Source organism: Stegodyphus dumicola, chromosome 3 (assembly GCF_044657685.1).
Source record: "Stegodyphus dumicola isolate Sdum_Otavi_A_Nest chromosome 3, ASM4465768v1".
Taxonomy (NCBI): domain Eukaryota; kingdom Metazoa; phylum Arthropoda; class Arachnida; order Araneae; family Eresidae; genus Stegodyphus; species Stegodyphus dumicola.
In genome coordinates this window covers 184,981,347-185,002,918 of record NC_140770.1, presented here as the reverse complement: position 1 = coordinate 185,002,918, position 21,572 = coordinate 184,981,347, and the positions used below count along the sequence as shown (strand labels likewise).

Sequence of the window (21,572 nt, the reverse complement as noted above, 5' to 3'; positions counted from 1 at the left end):
TTGACCTTTTGAAACTTTAATGGCAAATTCTTTGAAGAGTTTGTAATCTGAAGTTTTAGATTGCATTTTGTTTACTTCCCTTTCATTTCCCCTTTTTAATCATTTAACTAGCGGAAGTACTCGATGCCACTTAAATTAGATTGAGAGTAATGTATACAACAACAGAGAGAACGATACTGTTGTGATCCTTCTCTAATAACGATTCAAAAAATACGATTCATAGACATACATTTTTCACTCTGATGCGATATGGAACCCACATAAAAATGTCGATAGAAAAATAAATAAATTCTCTCTCATTATCAGCAAATTGTTGCTGATAATGAGAGATCAAATGGTCGTAAAAGCTCAAGTTCCATCCAATATTTCCCCTATATTCAATTTTAGTCGATTAAATGTTGTAAAAATTCATAACAATTGATCAGAAATCAATAATGCGAACAAACAAACACACAAAGAGACATTCTTCTTTATATATATAGATTTTGTAAAAATTAGAAATTTTTTTATTAAAAAACTCTACGATTTGAAAGCGAGCAGAAGCAACACTTTTCGAAATTTTTATCTTTTATGCTTTCGAACTTTTAAGCATTTTTATCTTTAAGGCGCGAGACTGTTGCCACTCGGAAAAATAAGAGCGAAAATTAGTATTTTCAGAGTTTTTAATTAATATCTCGGCTGATTAAAGTCGTACGAAGATGGGAACAGTCGAAATGGCTTCCCACGAATTTTTGGGATCGGGAATAATGTATTTAATGTTTGACAATGCTATATTTATTTCATTGCAAAAGTTAGAAATTTTTTACTAACAAACTATACGATTTGAAAACGAGCAGTGGCAAAGTTTCTCAAAATAAAGCAGATTTTTATCTCCAGCTTGCGAGACTGTTGCCACTCGGAAAAATGAGGGCAAAAAAGCGTTTGCAGAATTTTTAATTAATATATCTGATGTTAGCTATTTCTTTTTTTTGGGGGGGGGGAGAATGAGGACTTCGACCTTTCCCAGGACCCAGAAAAGAATTGTAGAAAGTTTGGTGACATAGCTCTAGTAGTGATTGAGTTAATCGCGAACAAAGAAATACATAAACACACACATTATTTTTTATACCGTATAGATATTGGTAACTACACTATGTTAAAAATCAACTTTTAGTTAATTCTTCACCAAGACTCCAAAGAAAATTTCAAAAACGAGATAATTTAATTAAAAATGATTTTAAGGTTTATCCTCAAAAGCAAGGATAGAAAATATATTTTTAATTGAACATAAAGCAAAATTTAAAATTATTTCTAATGAAAGAAAGCTTTCTATAAACAAAATTTAGTTAAAGAAAAGCTTAGTTAACTGATCCTTCGAGGTAAGTTGAAAATGACAAAAAATTTCAAATTTTGAAACTAAGTATTCCAGTCAATTTTTGCCGTACGGGATTCAAAATTTTATTTTTCCATAAAGAGTATAAAACTATAGTATATTCCTATAACTAGTATAGTAGCCAGGAGACTGCATTAGAAGTTAGATTTCTCTATTTATTGAAAATAATTTTTTTCTTTTAATTTCACATTGCCGAAACATGAGTATTTTCGTCATTTTCTGTAACTGGAAAACTACCACCGAAGACTGTGAAAATAAAATCCAGGTAAGGACTTTAATATATACAGATTTAGTACTACCAAATGCAGTAAAATGAGAGGTGCGCAACTAGCATAAATGTTATAACTTACAATTTGTTTCGGAAAAAAAGAGTCTTTTATTCTGAGCATACGTACAGATGTGGATTTGATGAATAAGCGAAATCGAAACTGATCAATCAGAGCATTTCACAAATAAAATAAATGCTTATTTTGGTCTTAAAAGATACAGTATACTTATTTTTACAATTTCCAGTCTTGTTTGCAACATGTTACTTATTTTTTACATAATATAACAAACTTTTAAGAAATAAAGCTTACGCAACGCTTATCAAAGAACACTTCAAGTAAGGACGTTTTTAGCTCGACCGGTTGTTGCCACACGGCGAATCTTAATAACTATTCAAAACATTACGTCATGTTGCCACTTAGGAAGTCTTAATAATTATATAAGAGCATTAAATTATGTTCCACTACACAGACGTCACGCAAAGGTCAAAATGGATATTTCCGCTGAAATACGATATCCGAAAATTTTCTCGATTACAATATTTTCTTTACAGCGTACAAGGAAGTAAAGAGCAACCACAAAAAAAAAAAAAAACAAAAAAAAAAAAAAAAAAAAAAAATGCTGCATTAGAGCAAAGTGAAGTTTTCTATGATGAAATAAAATAAAAAATGAGAAACTTTTGGCCAGATTGTAAGTCTTCGTGCGTTCGGTTTTTAAACATACAGTAAAAAGTGAATTCTAAATCAATATAAATATTTCTGTCTAACCCAAACGAATAGCCTGCCACCAAGTAGTATTATAAGGAATATTTTTTCTTTTTCCAACATGTTCTTATTCATCATTTGTTATTCCCAGCGATAAGTCTATATACATTTCTTAAGTAATCTAGCTTTCAAGGAACACTAATTTAGCTAAGATGTTACGAAACAACCCAGAAAAAAGGAGCGGCAAATATTCGCACCGCAGTAATTTCCAAAGTGAAATCTTAAACAAAACTTGACTTGCTAGTTCTAATTCTAATGAGAATTATTATCTTAAGGTCCTTGTTAAAACAGTTTCCGCAAATGGATGATAGCGTCAGATGATTATGAACAAATTATCATCGATGTTTTAGAAATAATACAGAACTTTTAAAAATTTAAATGTCGCTAGAAAGTTTTACGAGAAATTTGAAAATTTAAGTAAGGTGCAATAATGATTTCATTTAGAGAGAAACGTTACTCTGTTTATTAAAACAGTCATCTTTTATGTTTTTAGTAGCATAAAAAGATACAAATGCGATATGAGACAATATCTCACAATATCTGGTCAATATCTCACATGCATTCTTTAAAACTTGCTTAAACGATGTAATTTTAATTATTTGATATCGCTTCATCTTGGTGCTTTGTTTTCGCGCACTTCCTCTATCTATTTAAGAGCATTATATGTATTAATAATAAAGCGTAAAATTTTTAGTAATTTATTTGCAACTATATAAGTCAAACAAAGTAATGCCTGAATGCTTTAAAAGTTTTATTCTTATAGTAAATATGTTTCTTACTAAGGTAAAGGAACTAATTAATAAAGAATGTGAAGATATATTAATAAATTTTCTTTGAAAAAAACGCACTGAGTTTATGTTTTTATGAAAAATATGTATATAGTATGTGCAGATCATTATCTGCTCCCCCCCCCGCGAAGGGAAACCCTTTTCTCTCATTAGTTTTTGGCCAAGCAAGTAAAATAACAAGTTTAAAAATGTTTTTCTAACATAAGAAAAAAATCCAATACATTTTATTTTTTACTTAAGCAAAAGAATATGACCTTGTAATAAATTTCAGTATTTCTGAAGTGTTACAGAATATATTCATGATTCTTTGAAATAGAATATTGTATTTATTTTAGAAGCAGTACGTCAAGCAAATATCATGTTTGCAAATTAAATTTTTGCCGTGAACAAATTGTATTGGATTATATTTGAAAATATTAATACGTCTTCAACTCAAAATTAAGAAAATGGTTAAAAAAAGTATAGTATTGCCATAACTAATACATTATTAGTGAAATAGTTAAAAAAATAATTACGTTCTTCAGATCTTCAAAAACTAAAGCAATAAATTTGACTTACCATTTTAAAAAATGTTATCCCTTAACCGTGTATATCCAAAATTCAGCAAAATGTATCTCAAAGAAGAAACAGATCACACGAATCACAAGTTTTCTAGAATATCTAATGCACTTCCAACGAAAATTACAACGAGACCACCGTCCAACAGCGAAGCCTTGTCAAAGAAAAGGCAAGCTCAACAGAGTTCACCATTCAGAGAGCCATCTGGATTCCTTGAGAGCTCTAAAAAGTGACGTCACAGATATTCCTAAGTGGCCCTCACACTACCGCCTAAAAAAGCCTTTTACATGAAGACATCTAAGGTTACGTTGCCAGTCCACGGCTGGGCGTCTAAAAATATGGTTATAACAGAGCGCGCTGAAAAAACAAACATTGGGCCAAACTGTCTGGTCGAACTGATATACAGCCGGGGGAGTGCTTTGGAAAAACGAACACGCGTTTCCGCAGTTTTCCGTTTTTTTCTGTTTCTAAGAAAAACTGAAAAGACTCGACTCATTTTTCCCTCGTGTACATTCAGTCGAAGCTAGTTGAGGAACACGAGGCAAACATTTCAAAGACAATGAAAAGAGAGCAAATCTGTTTCATGTTTTCTCTGAGTTTTCGTAATATCTCTGTCGATGGAGTAAGTTTGAAATTCCTGAAGATTTTTCTTCTTTTCTTTACTTTTCACAAAGATGTGGATATTTTAGTTATTAATAAATATTCAATCCTTAGTCGATGCTAAGCAGGAAAATTTGTTCTAGAAAACCTAAAAACTTGCATCATTTTATCGCTTTACAGTTAACTTTTCATTTTTTAAGTAAATCTTTGAAAAAGAACAACGACTAAGAATTATTAATTACTTCAGTGAAATGGGGAAATTAAAAAAATTATTTAAATACTAAAAATTTTAATTAGGTGACTTTTAAAAGCTGTATCAAACGCATAGTAAAGTATACGAACAAATTGCATTTGGAAATATTAAGAAGTCAGCAAAATTTCCTTAGTTACATTTAGTTGAATAGCTCTTAAATCTTCATAAAAAGAGTTTCGCAAATATAAAAGTTCAACTAAATGCCCATCTTCTCACAACTTTTATTAGTCTTAACAAAAATATAGTCTTAACAAAAATATGCTTTTCATTATATGCTCTACAGCACAAGGCAAATCCAATCCCTCAAAACATATGAAATTCTCACTATTAATAAGCATAATAACTGATAATAATATAAATACTATGGTTTAGCTCTTGCTTCAGCAAATCAAAAGAAGCTAAACACTCATTTTCTAAGTAAGATAACTATTTCCAAATACTACGAAAAACGTTTTACTAAGAAACCCCAAATTGTCCAAAACTTCCATGAGAAATAGGTTTCATGATTTTACTGCCAAAATACCTCTGCTACTTGGATTTATGTACTTTTAATATAAAGCTTTAGTTTTTCGGATATATTTCAAGATGCATATACATACACATTTTTAAAGCCGTTAAAAAGTAATCTGGGCCGCTTATATATGGTCTTGCCGATATGAAGAATCTATTACACTCTTTTAGCTACTTCAGTACATCCGTAAGTTTATAGATGTTGGCTGACCCTACCAAAAAGTGACTGCTCGTCACTCCAGTGTGCGCAGATAAAGTGTTCAAATTCTCTTTTTTTCTATCTTTTCTTTAGAACATTATGACCATTGCTTGGTTGTTATCGTGGTTATAAGTGACTATCTCTTTTCAGAGGCGTAGCTAAGGTTTTCAACGCCCGGGGACACCTAAAGATTTTGCGCTCCTTTCTGTGTTCCGAGAATAAAAAGCATTTCATTCTGATATGTGTATCATCAATTTGGCGCCCCCTGGATACTGCCATGGAGGTAGGAAGTAAGACGGAGTCGCCCTAAACAAGTTTCTCCATACCCTGCTCTGAAGCACCGGCGATCCCTACGTGGTGACCAAAACATTGGGTCATTTACCATTGAGTTCTATGGGATTTGACGCGTTCGGGTGTAAATATTTTGTAATTACGTCGCAAATATACATATAAATGTATATATTTTCTTTTTCTACAACACTTCAGAGTCCTAAGTATGTGAAAAAACATATTTTTAAACAACATTTCATTCTGAACGAAATTAAATGCTATACTTTTCACAGGACAGTTTTCTCAGAATGGTTTAATTTGAATGAAATATTTTCACAAGTTTTCGTTAATTACATTAGAAAAAAAAATTAAGGTAATTCGATTTTATTCGGTTAAGGTACAAAAATTAAGATCAATGTTTATTGTATTATTAATATTAAAATTATGCATTATTTCTTTTCTATTTATAGAGCTTCTTCCTAAAATACTTTCTTAAATATGACATGATTTTTCGGCTTCTTTTAAATCGAAAAATGTAAGTCAATTTATAATTAATGCTCTATTCGGTTCATTTTAAATTAGAGAATTATTAGGAATTAGCGAAATACTTTAAATAAGTATTTCGCTAATTCCTAATAATTAAATAGATATTAAATAGTATTTGACTTTCTCTGAACATTTCTGAAAGGGAATAAAATAAGTTTTTTTTTTTTTAAGTATTATTTAAAACTTGTAACTGAGTTATTATAAAATGTAAAGGGAATAATTCTTTTAATTATACTTATCAGATTTTTTTTTTTTTTTTTTTACCCTTCATTTCAACAATACATATTCCAAAACTTTTTATTACGTTCTTAAGTGCGCATCTCATAGCATTTGCTTTACAATACCTTTTAACGGATTGCTTTCTAATACGAACAATTCTTGCTTAAATAGTTTTATAACGTATTTGTCAACAGGATTTCAATTTATGTTTACAATTCAATATTAAGGTTATTATATATTTAGATAACATTTATAATCATTATAAATTAGATACATTTAATCATTAGATTTCTTCACAGTACTTTCACAGTTGTTTATAAGTGAATAAATTTTTCATTTCAAATACATTTATAAATAATTTAATGAATATTTAAGTATTTTGTCAAAGGCAGATACATGCGTTTTGAAAGCACATGCATAAATACCCATACATATTTCCTATTTATCATTTCCGGCATGTGCAAATCTTTAATTTCTGTGCATTCACTATATTTTTCGTGTAAAGTAATTTACACTAATTTAGCATACACCCGAAAGTTTTACATAAAAAATATATATGAATATAATTTGAATGAAAATTATAAGTATTATTTTTAATACCCACTCAAAGTTTTTCTTCAAAACCACGCAAGTTTTTCTTCAAAATTCCTCCACGATGGCATCTCTCTCTTTAGGCAGATAGCCCTTGCATGCGTTACTCTATTTAATAAAAACTTAATCTGACCTATATGCCTAATTACAAATATTTTAACATACATAATTTTATATTTACATTTAGCCATCAAGTTTCAAACTTTTCAAATCTTCTAGAAAATAAATTTTTGCAGATCTCTTTTAGCAATTTTCTTAAAATCTATATTTTTGTAGTGCAACTGCTTAGAATTTTATAAAACAAATTCATAATCAAAATCGCTGTTGTTAGTTATCGAAAAATAACCAAGATGTGATTTTTGCGTAAATGTCAGTAAACTATACAAATTGCTATTATCCATCACACTATGAATGTTTCTTTCATGCGAGAGTGTCCCTTTTTCGATTTCTATGGAACTGTCGTGTGTCGAAATACTATCAGAATCTTATCAAGCGAGCTTCTGAATGTAAACAAAGAACACCCCGTCTGGTGACCCAAGCTTCAAAGCAGTGCTTCACTTCTAGCGCGGAATGGCCCCTCCTCCCTTTCCTACCTCCATGGATACTGCGCTTGGCGACAGATGTCCCCCCTGCCCCACCCTAGCTACGCCACTGCCTCCTTTCCAGAGAGCCCGATACCATTTACAGGTGGGAAGTGGCTGTTTATTTAGGACCCGCAGAGATTGCAACAGCAGCAAAATGCTTAGCGCAGGTTCTATTGTCAATATGTAGCAGGAGTGCATAAAATTCATCAGTTCCAAAGTCATCTCAAGACTTGAATGTATTGAGAATCTTTTGATGTGATTTTTAGGTAGGTACGCTCTATTTACTTTTACTGTGTCTACCACAGGGCAGTCACCAGGGCCTTTCCAAATTGTGCGGCCAGGTATAAAAAAAAAATCTTAGGACGACAAAAATTTTAGAATTAATAAGAGGCAATTGGCCAGCAGAATTTAGAGGAGGCAAAAGGTTTACTATTGTGAAAGGTGCTGGGCAGAAGAATTTAGCACCCACAGAGATTGCAGCAGCAGTAAAATGCTTAGCGCCTACATGTAGCAGGACAGCATAAGATTCCTCAGTTCCAAAGTCATCTCAAGACTTAAATGTACTGAGACTCTCTCGATTTGATTTTTAGTACTCTCTGTTTAAAACTGTATTCTCCAAAAACATAACTGCAGCCTCTAGATTTAAGGTCTTGAGCAAAAATCACCGTGAATCCATTTTTCCACCCGCAATTTTTCACGAGCTATAGACAGAAGGACTATCTGCATTCATGTTTCGTTGCAACTTGTAAGTGATCTGAAAAAATCTTCAGAATGTTTCATTTATCCTAAGTATTGAACGTCATTCGATAACAAGATAAACCATATTTATTCGCTAACAAGCAAACAAATATCAGTTTTGAAAATAGTTATTACTTTTTGCGAATATTAGTAGTCACAAATAATCGATAATGCCTTGATAATTATGCTAGTTACAAATAATAAATCGGTGAGAGATGCGTTGAAAATTACTAAAGGAAATGCTAACACTAACTATGTTAAATATTTTTGACATCCACCCACGTCATCCTTGTTCTTCCTAGAGATTCCAAATCGAGATCACTGTATTAGGGCCAAATACTCGAAGGCTTCTGCCTTAACTTCTTCTAAAAAGAAGTAAAACAAAGAGATATAAGAAATTAGAAAGAAATGTTTAATTGTGGAAATGCCTCTTTGTTTATACAATTTCAGAATTTTTTAACTGAGTAACTGAGAACAGCTAGCTAAATTAACGCAAAAAATTTTTCCCGAGCATTGAGTTGTTAATGTATTAACATTGTATACAACTGGCCTTGAGAATTTACAATAGACGGGCCAATCGTAGCTATATGGGCCAATTTTCAATAACATCTTGAATGAATACGAGTATTGAGATTACGTTGACAAGCAAAGTTAATTTTTAATTAAATGAAAGCATATAATACTATAAATGTAATATTTTTCTTTTTACATTCCTTCAGAGTGAAAACTGTTAACTGGGAAGCAGTGGAAATAAGATAGTGTGAAGTTCAAAGTCATTAAATTTCGCGGACTTATTAAACAAAAAGCGCAGCAAATAATTTTAGTTTGTTTTCTGCAGAAAACTGGAAATATTGTTTTCAGTGTTATGCTTTCCCGGTCATTTACACACTGGAACAAATTTTCTCGCACATAGAAAATTCTTGTAACCACAAGGTGTTACACATCTGTCTATTAAGAAGCATGTGTGAAGCTCAAAAGGACAAAATACATACTTGATATTGAAACATTACTCAATGAAAAGCTGTTAAATTATTAATGATTCAGATAAATAATAATCAACGATTACTACAAATTTTCAATAAAATTAGTTCATATAAAATTTCAGAACAATGTAGTAAGAATTTAAATTCTCCAAAATGCAGTTCTTGTATATATTGCTATTTTCATAAAAATATTAAATAATTAGAGAAACATATTTATTTAACTTGATGGAAAACATGTTAATACGAGATCCAGTTAATGGCTTATGTGGCTGGATTAGGCTGATATAATGTATAGCTTTGAGTAATAACTTCAACACCATACGCCTAACACCACACGACTAAGGTTGTGCACGATTATGACTAAGGCTATCATTATAAAAGATGCTCTTAGACTAAGTAGTGAATTTTTGTTGACAGCTACAGCCGCCCTGCTGGCATAGTGGTTAGTGACGCTAAATGATGTACTGGGCTCGGGCTTAAATCCCTGAGAAGACATGAGTATTTGTAAGCGTACAGTGTCTGTACGGAAAGGGGCACTAAAAATACATTACGATCCGGAAGTCCTCTAGAGAGGTTGGTTGCAGGGAACTAGGGGTGGAAGACCCTTGGACCGGCTTTTTTTGGGGGTGTTCATCCTCAAAACTGAGACGGAAATTCACAGTTAGTGAGACCAGTACGACCAGCGGTGAATTTCTGGTGTTCCTCTCACTTCTACCTGTACCTGAAAGTAGCCATCACTCTGTAAATAGCAGAAGCATATACAGATGGATCAAAAACTGAAGAAAAAGTGTAAACAGTTAATATTTTATGTAAAGCGAAAAATCTAAAAATACTCTGGAAAGAACATTTGTGCTCAGAAAGTACAGTTTTCCAAGCGGAGATTTTAGCTATTAGTAAAGAAAAGAAATTGTAAATAATAATAATAAATACACGAACTTTTAGTCAGACTCTTTCCCTTCGTTAAATGTATAACAAATACGGAGGAAAGCATATACATAGGCTGTCTGAAAAGTTTCCTACCTAAACAAAGAAAAAAAATATTTTTTCTCTAAAATTACCTTTATTTTTCTACATAAACTAGTTGTAAGTCTAGACACTTTTTCCAGCAATGCTCCCATCCTCTTAAACCGCCCAAATAATATGTGGAATCTTTCTCTGTAATATCTCCTCATATGATGAAAATCTTTGTCCTCCAAGAGCTTCTTTTAGCTTAGGGGGAAAAAATCACTTGGCGCCGGGTCTGGCGAATAGGAAGGGTGGTCAAGCAGTTCAAATCATAATTTATAGATTTTTTCCTATTGTAACCGCTGAGATGTGAGATGGAGCACTGTTTTGGTGAAACAAAATTTTTTCCTTTTGCAAATGTGGCCGTTTTTCTATAATTTCTGCCTTCATCTTGTCAAGTAACGTTGCATAGTATGGTTCGGTAATGGTTTTCTCTTTTCAAGGTAATAACATCGAGACAATCCCATGGCAGTTTCAGGAAACTGTTGCCATCACTTTCCCAGCAGAAGGAACAGTTTTTGCCATTTTTGGAGCCGATTCTCCCCTTGCAGTCCGCTGTTTTGACTGCGTTTTTGTTTCTGGACTGTAATGATGAATCCAGGTTTCATCTATAGTGATTAATACTCGAAAAAACTCCAATTTATTGCGCCAACAGAACGGTGCAAATGTTCATTCGGACACGTTTTCGGCCCAAAGTGAGCAAACGCGGCACCCAAAGTGCAGCCAGCTTTCGCATATTTAAATCTCGATTCGATATGTGGCAAACACGTTCTTTGGACATGCTAATAGTCTCTGCTATCTCTCTAACCTTGATTCGACGGTGACTTAAAAGCTACTTTTCTCCCTTCTGTGTGAGCAGAAGAAATTTCGGCTCAAAGTACACGATTTTCCCTTTCGGCTAAAATTTCAGCAGCTAAAAGGACACCAAACCAAGTTTCTAAACCGGAACTGAGTCTCTAAATCGGAATTTATCCCCCACGGAGTACTCACGGTCACATATTGTCAATTACGGAGTATAAAAAAGGCAGGACAAACTCCTACGGCACGTTTACATTAGAAACAGAATTAAAATATGGTCAACAATAACTCGTCATTACTTGGATTTGGTGAACAATTTCTCTATAGTTGCTTTGTAACATAACAATCAAAATTTAATTTTCTTTCAAAATTATGCGTAGACTTATTTGAATAAATGAATAAATTATGTGAATTATATAAGTTATTTAAAGAGCCGATAAATTAATTTTCCCCACTTACAGATTATACATTGTAGTGTTCCCCTTAGTTCACTAACCAGTTATTTTAATTTTGGTACCTTTTCTGAATTCTCTTACTTTCTTCTCGCATTTCCTCGCCAGAATGCAAATTAAGTAGGTGAATAGAGTATTTAAGAGGGTGAAAAGAGAAAGTTAGAGCGTGATTTCGCTAGCGTAGCGCACGTTTACTATTTTATCGTCCAGCTATTAAACTTAATAGCGGTTACACATTCTGGCCGTTAGTTAATCTATCGCCCATGCGAGTTGCTAAGTCACCCTGTCAGATTAAATTAAACTCTACCAGCACTACCTCTTACCTTTTGTATTTATTATTAAATTATACTCGTATTTATGCTCTCACCGCAAGTAGTCGGTGCTATTGTATGCATCAAGTCCGTGCCTTTCTGTTAAAAAGTTGTGCTTAAAAAAAAAGGCTTTTTACACCCTTTCCCTGCTATGTTCACCTTCACTCCTGCGCAAGAACGTGCCAGGTTGAACATTGAAATCTAGTGATATTACATGATAGCTAAAAAGGCCAGATCTTGCAATATAAATAACATATGGAGAGCATAAGAAATCAATGGAACTTTTTTTTAAATTGTAAGAAATTAAAGACATCCTTCTCAAGCGTTTTTTCACTGCTACTGTCATTATATCGCTGAGGTTTACTGCAGATTCCGTATTCCGATTTCAAACAACAATGATATAGTTTATTTCAAGTATTTTTTCTTTAAATGTGAGCCAGTTTACTTCCATAAAATGTGACTGACATATAAAAATTACTTTATTAAAATTATTCGCTATAGATTAAACATAATTTGCTCATTTGTGAAATAAGGCCAATGAGAAATTTACTATGTTAAATTTTAAAAAAAAATTTGTCGAATATATCATCCACTTGTAACAGAAATTTAAGTTAAATTAAACATTTAGTTGAATACCAGTGGTAATCTTGTGTCTGCTTATTTTTGTTATACAGCTATATGGTTCTTGCTGCTTTACGTACCAGTGGTTTACTGTGGATAATAAATATTTTTTTAAATAAATGAAAATAAATGGTTCGTATGTTACAAAACGCGGCAAAAGGGAGAACATGCCCTAATGCTGCGAAATGCAACAGCTCAGACAATCAGTGCTGTCTCTCCACAGCACCTCCCCCGTCAAATGCATATGAGCGAATCAGATGCTTCATTGCTTATGTAGTACTTTTATTTGAAAGAGTAACTTTTAGTGTTTTCTCATCTCCTGAAACCGTAAGCAGATTAAGGCAAAGCGCTAGAAGACTTCATATTTTTTATAGGCACAAGAGAAATAGAAAGTACACTGTAAACATAAAGTGCAAAGTAAAACATACTTTATTTAATTTTATTAACGTCTTACAGTGCATAATTCACGTATTAAATTCTTTGTATTATGCATCAACTCTGATGCTGTATATCAGATACATAACATACTTACTTTGTGGTATGAAAACATTTAGAAGTCTCTTGAGCCAATGTGAAGCTTATAGAAGGGGAATAGGTGTTTACGAGACCTTTGGATTTTTTTCTCCTGAGATGCTCTCGATCAAGACTATGATGCAACTGTGCAAAGTCGTTTGGTCATTACTGTCATCTATAATATACAAGCAACAGGGGATATCTTTCTTTAGGCCGCACGAGTAATTGGTGGACTTCATTTTTATTCGATTCTTTCCAAGAGAACAAATAAATGAATATTACCACGATATTTATGTTATTGTGATAAATAATCTCATTATATCGTACTTCTCCCCTTTTTACATCCTTGTACGAAGTAAAGTAAGTACTGTAATGGCTAAAAATTTCGGATATCATATTTCAGGGAAAATATCCTTTTTGACCGCTCACGAATCCATTTGAAATAAGTTTTTGTATTACGTTTTACGGACAGAATGAAAGATTCTTTTTCCCAAAACGGATAGTAAAATCGATTCGTGACGCCTGTACATGCGTACGTACGTATGCATTAATATCACATAACACACAAACGAGTAGCCGTAGGACGTTGAAATTGTGCATGTGGGACTGTGGTGATATATAACTGTACACCTCCCATTTTCGTTGCAATTAGCTACGCCAAACGCACATATACATATCATAAGGTATTTTCACCCTTATAGGCCATACAAAGAAGTCATGTGGTGTACACATCAGACTCTTTTATGTAGTTTTAACATCCAAAATCGAGATGGGGAAATTGTGCAAATAATTTAATTTCCGAAGGTCGCGGTTATAGTAAAAACATAACAATGTAACGTAGTCGTGAATGCATTAACACAGTAATAGTCTAAGTAACTATCACAGTATTATTTTTTTTAAAGAAATGTACATTCCAATAAAAGTACATAGTAATATTAACATTACAATATCTAATGAATTTTCATTTCTGTTTCCCTGTAATACGAGTATCGCCTGTTCTTACCGTTATCTCTGCTAGTCGGCTCCTGTATTAGGCTGGCATAAACTCAAAAGTTAAAATGGAAAGATCCAACGTGACCTCAAAAGCAATTTCCTAGGGTTTGTCTTTGTTAGTAAGACGAAAACAATCACTACTGGAACAAATCCATTTTACAATTTTAGGAAGTTCATTCTCTGAACGCATCAAAAAAGAGGAACATCATGCAATTATTTTAAAATTTTCAGAACCTGAAGCTAAAAACTAAGGGATAATTTACGCGAGGAAGTACGGTATAACTGCGCTTCGTCACCAAGCAAAGTTCCTCTTAAATATGGCAGATGTCGGGACGCATTTCTTGCAGACAGGAACTACTGAATTAAGATTAAAATTTGTAAGCGTCAGTGTTAACATTAATAACAGCGTTAATATTAATAGCAGTGTAACAGCGTTACTATTAATAACAGCTTCTTGAAATACATCAGTTACTATCATGGCATGTCCAAATGTATGACTGGGATTAAATTCTTGAGAACATTGTTATCAAATTAGCTATAAGTTAAAATTCAGATACGAAGAAAAGCGTAAAAACTGAGATATGAAGAAGAGTGTAAAAAAAGCGAAACATTATTTATTCTTTTCAGACTATATTCTTGGTTTGAAGAGTTTTTTTCTTACTTCCTTTCATGAATGATTTAAATATGATATTGTTTGCCAGAAAAGTCTTCTCAATATCTGTAGTACGCTTTGTTGTTATTTTTGGGGACTTCACTCTTAATTTAATTCTTAAAAACTTTCCTAGATCTGATTTCAATGTATTATTTTATAGGAAACACAAAATTTGTAATCAAGATTTGGTTTTATTATTGAAAAGAGCTTGAAATAAAGAAGCTTAATGTTACACAGGAAGGTTAAACAAGAGCATCTTAGGTGGAAGTCGAAATCTCTCAATATAACCGTACGGCATTTCTCTGATGTATTTATTCCTCTTGGCAGTTGGGACATAGGACCATTGACGTGTAGAATTCTCGTAAGGTCCATTCGGTCTCTCTGTGACTCTTATAGAATGCACTCGAATACTGTGAATATTCAACCTCAACAGTGGAATTGACCTCAACTGCTTGACTTGACCATGCCTCTTTTTGAAGGATTCAATGTCTCTGGCGGTATTTTAAGTCCGCTTATTGCGTGGTACAGCTCTGCTCAAATCTGTGCTCACCAGCGCCCGAACTTACTGAACTGTGGTAGTTCGACCTGGTTTCGTTTCCAGGTGAGAGGGACTCACGCTTTTGGGGCTTTTCTAATGCGTAATATAGATGTAAGTAATAGGACTGCCACATTTCAATACGACTAGCTGTCTCGCAGTGAGATGAATGATAGAAGAAAAGGAGAACAGTCGTGCTTTCGACTAAGACTTAATGAGACAACGAAGATGTAGCCTCTCAATCATTATTCTTTTTACTTCCTTGCACGAAGTAAAAAGGAAGTATTGTAATCGCGAAAAGTTTCAGGCAGCAAATTTCAAAGAAAATATTTATTTTGACCGCTATCGAATACAATTTAACGATGCTTTTGCGTGACATCTGTACGCAAGGACAGAATAAAAGACTCTTTTCCTCCAAAAAAATGATAAAACTGCATTAAAGTGAATTCTGAAAAGTATTTTTCGTGGTGTCTGTACGTACGTATGTATCTCCCATAACTCAAAAACGAGTAGCCTCAGAACGTTGAAATTTTGTATATAAGACTGCTATAACATGTAGATGTGCACCTCGTATTTTGGTTGCAATCGGCCGCACCAAACGTATATAAATATATATATATCCACTCTGTTACCCGACTCAGTGATCTCAGTTTCTTTACTCTTATATGTTTATAAATTGTGCATTTTTTGCTTTAAAAATGATTGAATTATGTTGTTCTTATCTTCTGATTAAGGTTTTTATGCCTTTAGTAAATCTGTATGCAATATTTTTAGAATTATCAATAATTTAAAAGCTGTTTAAGTGCGGTTAAGCCTAATTTTTAAATAGCATGGCGGATATATTTATTTACGTTTGAAACAGCAGAACAGTAGATTTGTTGCCAAACTAGAGTGACTAAGCTTCGCAACAACAAAGATAGGGCCTTCATTTATTATTGCGAATTAAATTATGCTTAATCCTTTCTGGAATTTTTTCGAGGAAATAAGTGTTTAAGATTTACTTCGTAATTTTTAATATAGATATTTTGAGTGTGTATGTGTTTTTGCCTCGTCGCGAAGTGAGAACTGAATTAATTGAATGAGAAACACGCAATCGTCTGAATACTGAATACAGAAATACTGAATCGTCAGTGAAAAACTGTTTCTTTTTTGTTTTGTTTGCTTAATTTCTTTTATACATCGTTCTAGATTTATTATAGCATTTGAAGAGAACATGTGGCAACGATTAGATAATTCTTCAAAAGATATAAATTTTATGCATTCTGAGTTATAATATGAACGAAATATAATACTGTTAAGTGAACCTAGCCAGAGTGTCGCTATAGTAAACAAATATTTTTAATTTTAAAGAGTGCATTTATTCTAATGTGGTTTGTGCGCTATCGACGAAGTAGATTTAATTCAATCCAATAAGTTTAAATGAAATGCGAGAAAAATGCGTATAATTGAATATTCCGCGCAAGGAAGTCATGTGGTGTGCACATCAGATTTTTTTCAGGAATTGTTAGAATTGTCTCGCGCGCCCGATTTAAAAAGCTATGAAAGTCAGAGAGAGAACATCTCAGCTGAGTTTATTAATCGTTGTTGTTGATTGTAGCGAATTCGCGAAGAAATCGGATTAGCTTTCTCTGCACTTTGGATTGCGCTCGATTTAAGCGTCAAGTAGTTTAAAATAGTGTGTGATATTGTACGAATATCTTTGAGGAAAAATCTAGTGTTTTGTTATATTTCTTGTGATAAGAATAAATTTTACTAACTTTTTATCGGTCTTATGCATTCAGTCTGTTACGAACCTTTAGGCACGCACATTTTTTAGCATTTGGCAACATTTTTTAAACGTCAGTATACAATATTAAATTTCCTGCCAACATACACTACGTATAAATTGTTTGTAACACATGAACATGTTTTAGTTAGTGGGATAATTATTGAAATATATGATTATTATTAATTTTTGGAAGTAATAAAATCTATATATCTACAAAAATCTTTACGCGACTTTTATTTACAAGACGTCATTTGGTCATAGACATATACTATTAATTAAAAATTGATTGAAATGATGCAAATATCCATGTTTTAATTTTAAAAAACAAATTCTTATAAAATTTAATAAATCTAACTTCCTATAATATCTCCTAGTACCTGTTATTACATCTAGAAAAAATATTAAACTCGTTTTAAGAAATAAAATACGAAATGTATGATTTACACTGCAAAAATTAATCAAAATATCCATACTAATAGATATATTTCCATACATAAAACACAAAATGTGCATCCTTCCAGAGGATGGTATAAAAATTTAGAAATTTTTAAACAAAAAATGCTAAAACGTGAATATTTGCGTTATTTAAAACGTTTCTGTAAGCCAAAGTGTATGTCTGCAACCAATGATTGTAGGCGTTGGAAATGTTACATATAAATATGAAAGTGTAAATTGTTTTTCATGATTTATGGTGAGTGGCATGGTATCTGTTTCAGAACATTTATCGTAACCACAATGCATAAAATAAAGCAAGAACAGTCATGAAAATTTTCCAAATTCTGAGATACATGCGTGCGTTCACTGTGAAAGTGATGCAAATAAAAGCTGCAGCGATACAAAAAGAAACTCGGATGTTGTGTTCGAACTGTGGGCGTCAACCCTCCTCATCACACCAGATGCTAAAAGTATATTCACCACTCGCGGATGACAGCATGAACTCAGGAAACCGAGAAATATTTTTGGGAGCTTTTGAATTTTGAAGAGGAGGCGTTGCGAAACAGTATCTGGCAGGACGACCTTCGATTCAAAATCTTTCTTCACCAACAAGAAAAAATTTCTGTATGCTTCATTTAGAAAATGCGTATAATTTAATATTCTGTACAAGGAAGTCATGTGGTGTACACATCAGATTTTTTTTTTTTTTTTCATTTGTAAATAGTCACTAATGTATCTCCACAAATAGTTAAATAAAATACTTTAGCCACCTAGATATGTATCGTCGGCTTAGAAATCACTTAGACGCCGAGTTTACATAGCTACGAGACAGTTCCCTTAAAAAGTCCTTTATGAAATCCTTTCCCTTAAGCAGATAGCCCTAGTGTTCTTTGCCATAATAAAATAAACAACAACGAAACAAAACAAAACCCTGCTCTTATCTGTACTGCGCTACTACAGCGGAAATTTAGACATTTTATACTCGTGATGGTTGCCATTACTTATTGAATACGAAATTTGCTGCCCAATATTTGACAGTTATAGTTAAATAGTCATATTCGTGATTAATTAGTTCTTTCTTAGAGCTACATCAAATAATAAGTAATAGTCACGGTCATTCTTCATTCGCCTTTAATTGTTCTCTTTTCAATTCGGTAAGTAGCCTCCACTTTTTAAGTATTCGCAATTAAGAAATTTTTCTTATGCATTATAATTCCTTTTTTTCGAAGTGAAAATGGGAAGAAATTTTTGCAGTTCGTTTATAAATTTCGTATGAATGAAATGAACATGCATTTTTCATTTTATTAAAGTACACTTTCAAAGATAATAGCTTTTTTATTTTTTTTTTCGTGTTTTAAATGAAAGTATCTTTCCTTCTATCTGATTTTCTGTAATGTTGCTATTTTTAATTATCTTCAGCTTCTGATTGTTTAAGTGGATTTTTATCATATCATTTATGAAATCAGTTCCTGCTTCATTTTAATATACGTAAAAAAGTAAAAAGTAATCTTTGCTCCCAGTTCCTAGACCTCGTGTGAATAATTTTGATACGATATTACAGATTAAACGTCATAGCAAAATACTCTGATTCATGATTAAAGGGTACATATACTATATACCGATCAGTGCAGTATAATAACACTGATGGGTTAAAATATTGCATTTTGTTCTGCATTTCTTTGAACCTGTATACAAGTAAACAAAATAAACTCCTTTTTATATTCTTTCAGAAGAAATGAGGAGAATAAGAAAGAAATCTCAGGGCATAAGTAATGATAAGGATATCTATACAAGATGTTTAAATAAAAATTATGCACACTCACACGCACGGAAAAAAATCTGATAGATTTCAGATTGTAAATTAAGCCCAAAGGGGTGTTTTTTTAACGTTTTGTGTATTTCTTTATTTAATAAATATACTGTTCTTCGCACTTAAACCAAGTAAAATACAATTCATCAGCAATATCACAAAATATTTAAAAACAGTATATCTTTAGAATTTCCGATAGACAGTCTCGCGCGCTGGAGATAAAAATATTTTTTCCCGTACAGTGTTGCCAGTGCTCTCTTTGTAATCGTTGAGTTTGTTAATCACAAATTTGTTAAAATCTTACAAAATATGAAATAGATAATAAAACATATTCAAAATTCGGGCTTCCAGAGGCCCATGTTCTGGTGGAGTGTTACGTTATTCAAAATTTGATAGATCTAGGTACCGTCGATTTTTCACAATGCGAGAAACATTCATACAGTCATGCAGATTCTTCATTATTTTATTTCTTTAAATATAACAAAGGAGCGATAATAGTTGGTGGCAACAATTTGAAAAATGACTCAGCGCTTTTAGTGATTCAACGCAAAATGCCGTTTCGAGACTAACAACCCTTTTGGGCTAACGCTAAACTGGGCTTCTGGAACAAAATAAGAGACAGAGAAAACGTTCAGCTGTTTATTACGTTTCGGGTGCAAAGCTCCAATGGAAATAAGCTTATTTTCTAGTGGAATTCAAGCACTCAACGAAACAATAAATTTCAAGCCGGATTTAACAGCTAGCTGCTAGTTTCCTTCTCCACCAAAGAGTATCCCACTAAAGTCCAAGTGTTACAAGAAAATGAGCACTGGTATTTGGATGCGGGTTCAGAGCCTAGCGAACAACATGGCTGATTGGGAGCTTTAGTGGTTTTCTCTCCGTGCTTAATATGAACCGATGTTTTCGTTTTTTTCAAAAAGTTTGTTTGCAGTTTTCGTTATACAAGAAAAATTTAAAGCCCCTTTCTAATAATTGCTTTCAAAGAGGCAAATTACTATTTAACACACGTATTTCTTTTCTGGTTTCGTCACAGTGTACATTTACTTTGAACTACTGTATAGGTGATTAAATTGGTCATGATAGTACTCTTAAAATTTGCACATTCATTTCTAACACTCTTTTACCTCAGAAAAACTACATTATAAAAGTCCGATTTTGTGTCAAAATACCTTCATTAGAACAGTGCTATATATAAATCTAATACATATCCTAAGTCACACTTTCAAGACATGAAAGACGCAAGTTGAATCGGCACAGTAGAACGGGAGATACAGAACTGTCCTTTTTTTTTTTTTTTTTTTTTTTCGCAGTGTATATACCACTATAAGTACTGAGACCTACAAAGGCGGTACAATAATAAAGATAATATAAATGACGTCATTAAAGGCATTTAAAACAGACACATGTACATAACACTATTATAGCGTTACGGATTTTGCATTTAGTTAGCTATTTTTAGTAGAAATGTGAATAAAATTGTTTTATTTTTCCCGTGCAGTACAGCGTGTGGCGAGCTTTAAGAGAAAGCTACGCCGAAAAAGTAAAAATACAGGAGCACACGCATTGAATAAATAGATATCTCGTAATTTATATTTAAACTGAATAAGTGTAATTGACTACTATGTTAGCTGTGACCGTAATTCTACTCTGTTGCTTTCCAGAAATCTCGAGAAAACGGAAATTATCAGAACTTTCTCGTGCATTATTAAAAAGCTTTAAAAAGCCGAAGAGAAACATTTCAGTTCAGTTGTTTACTAAGTTGTTATTAATTGTAGTGAATTCGCAGTGACATCGGATTAGCTTTCTCTGCGCTTTGGATTGCGTTCTATTTAATGTTTTAGTAGTTTAAAATATAGCTACTGATTAGATTGCTGTATGAATATCTTTGAGGAAAAAGCCAGCATTTTGTTTTATTTCTTGTGATAAGAATAAATTTTATTAACTTTTTATCGGACTTGTGCATTCAATCTATTAGGAACCCGTACGCACGCAACAATAAGTACTGAGACATACAGACCTTACAAAGGCATTTCAGGCATTAGTATATTATGCAGTGAACATATACTACAACACTAATGCTAATATATAATACAAAACGAAAACATCTAAACATACATAAATTTATGATACAGTTCTAGACTGCACTCATAAAGCATTTCAGGTATGTACTGTGATATGAACATTTACTGCGATACTAATGCTAACAAATAGTACAGCACTAGTGCGTCTAATAACATTACACAAACAACATTATGCATACAGTGCTATTATATTATTAATTATGTGTGTTATATTATTAATTATGTTAACAGTGCTATTATATTATTATAACATTATATTATACAGTGCTAAAACAAATTAAGATTCTAATACCATGCTAGAGAAAATTAGGGATACATGATAGATTGTAGATCCAAATACTTCCGACATTAGGTAT

General features: G+C 32.5%; 2 protein-coding genes across 4 annotated transcripts in view; one reads left to right on the top strand and one right to left on the bottom strand.

The window, feature by feature from the left end:
• The window catches only part of LOC118187643 (troponin C), a 71,457-nt gene extending 67,501 nt beyond the window's left edge, over positions 1–3,956 (bottom strand). Inside the window, exon 1 of one of the 2 annotated variants that reach the window (XM_035357902.2) lies at positions 3,750–3,956. Coding sequence is in view for 1 of the 2 variants with exons in the window: in XM_035357901.2 (XP_035213792.1) it covers positions 3,750–3,752 (3 nt within the window). In the remaining variant the exon portion in view is untranslated. The remainder of the gene's footprint in view (positions 1–3,749) is intronic. The other variant, XM_035357901.2, reaches the window with a different exon arrangement.
• Positions 3,957–4,291: 335 nt separating this feature from the next.
• LOC118187642 (calmodulin-alpha-like) overlaps positions 4,292–21,572 on the top strand; it is a 220,127-nt gene continuing 202,846 nt past the window's right edge. Inside the window, exon 1 of one of the 2 annotated variants that reach the window (XM_085813701.1) lies at positions 4,292–4,371. In XM_085813701.1, coding sequence (XP_085669827.1) covers positions 4,309–4,371 — 63 coding nt within the window. In that variant the 5' untranslated portion in view covers positions 4,292–4,308. The remainder of the gene's footprint in view (positions 4,372–21,572) is intronic. The other variant, XM_035357898.2, reaches the window with a different exon arrangement.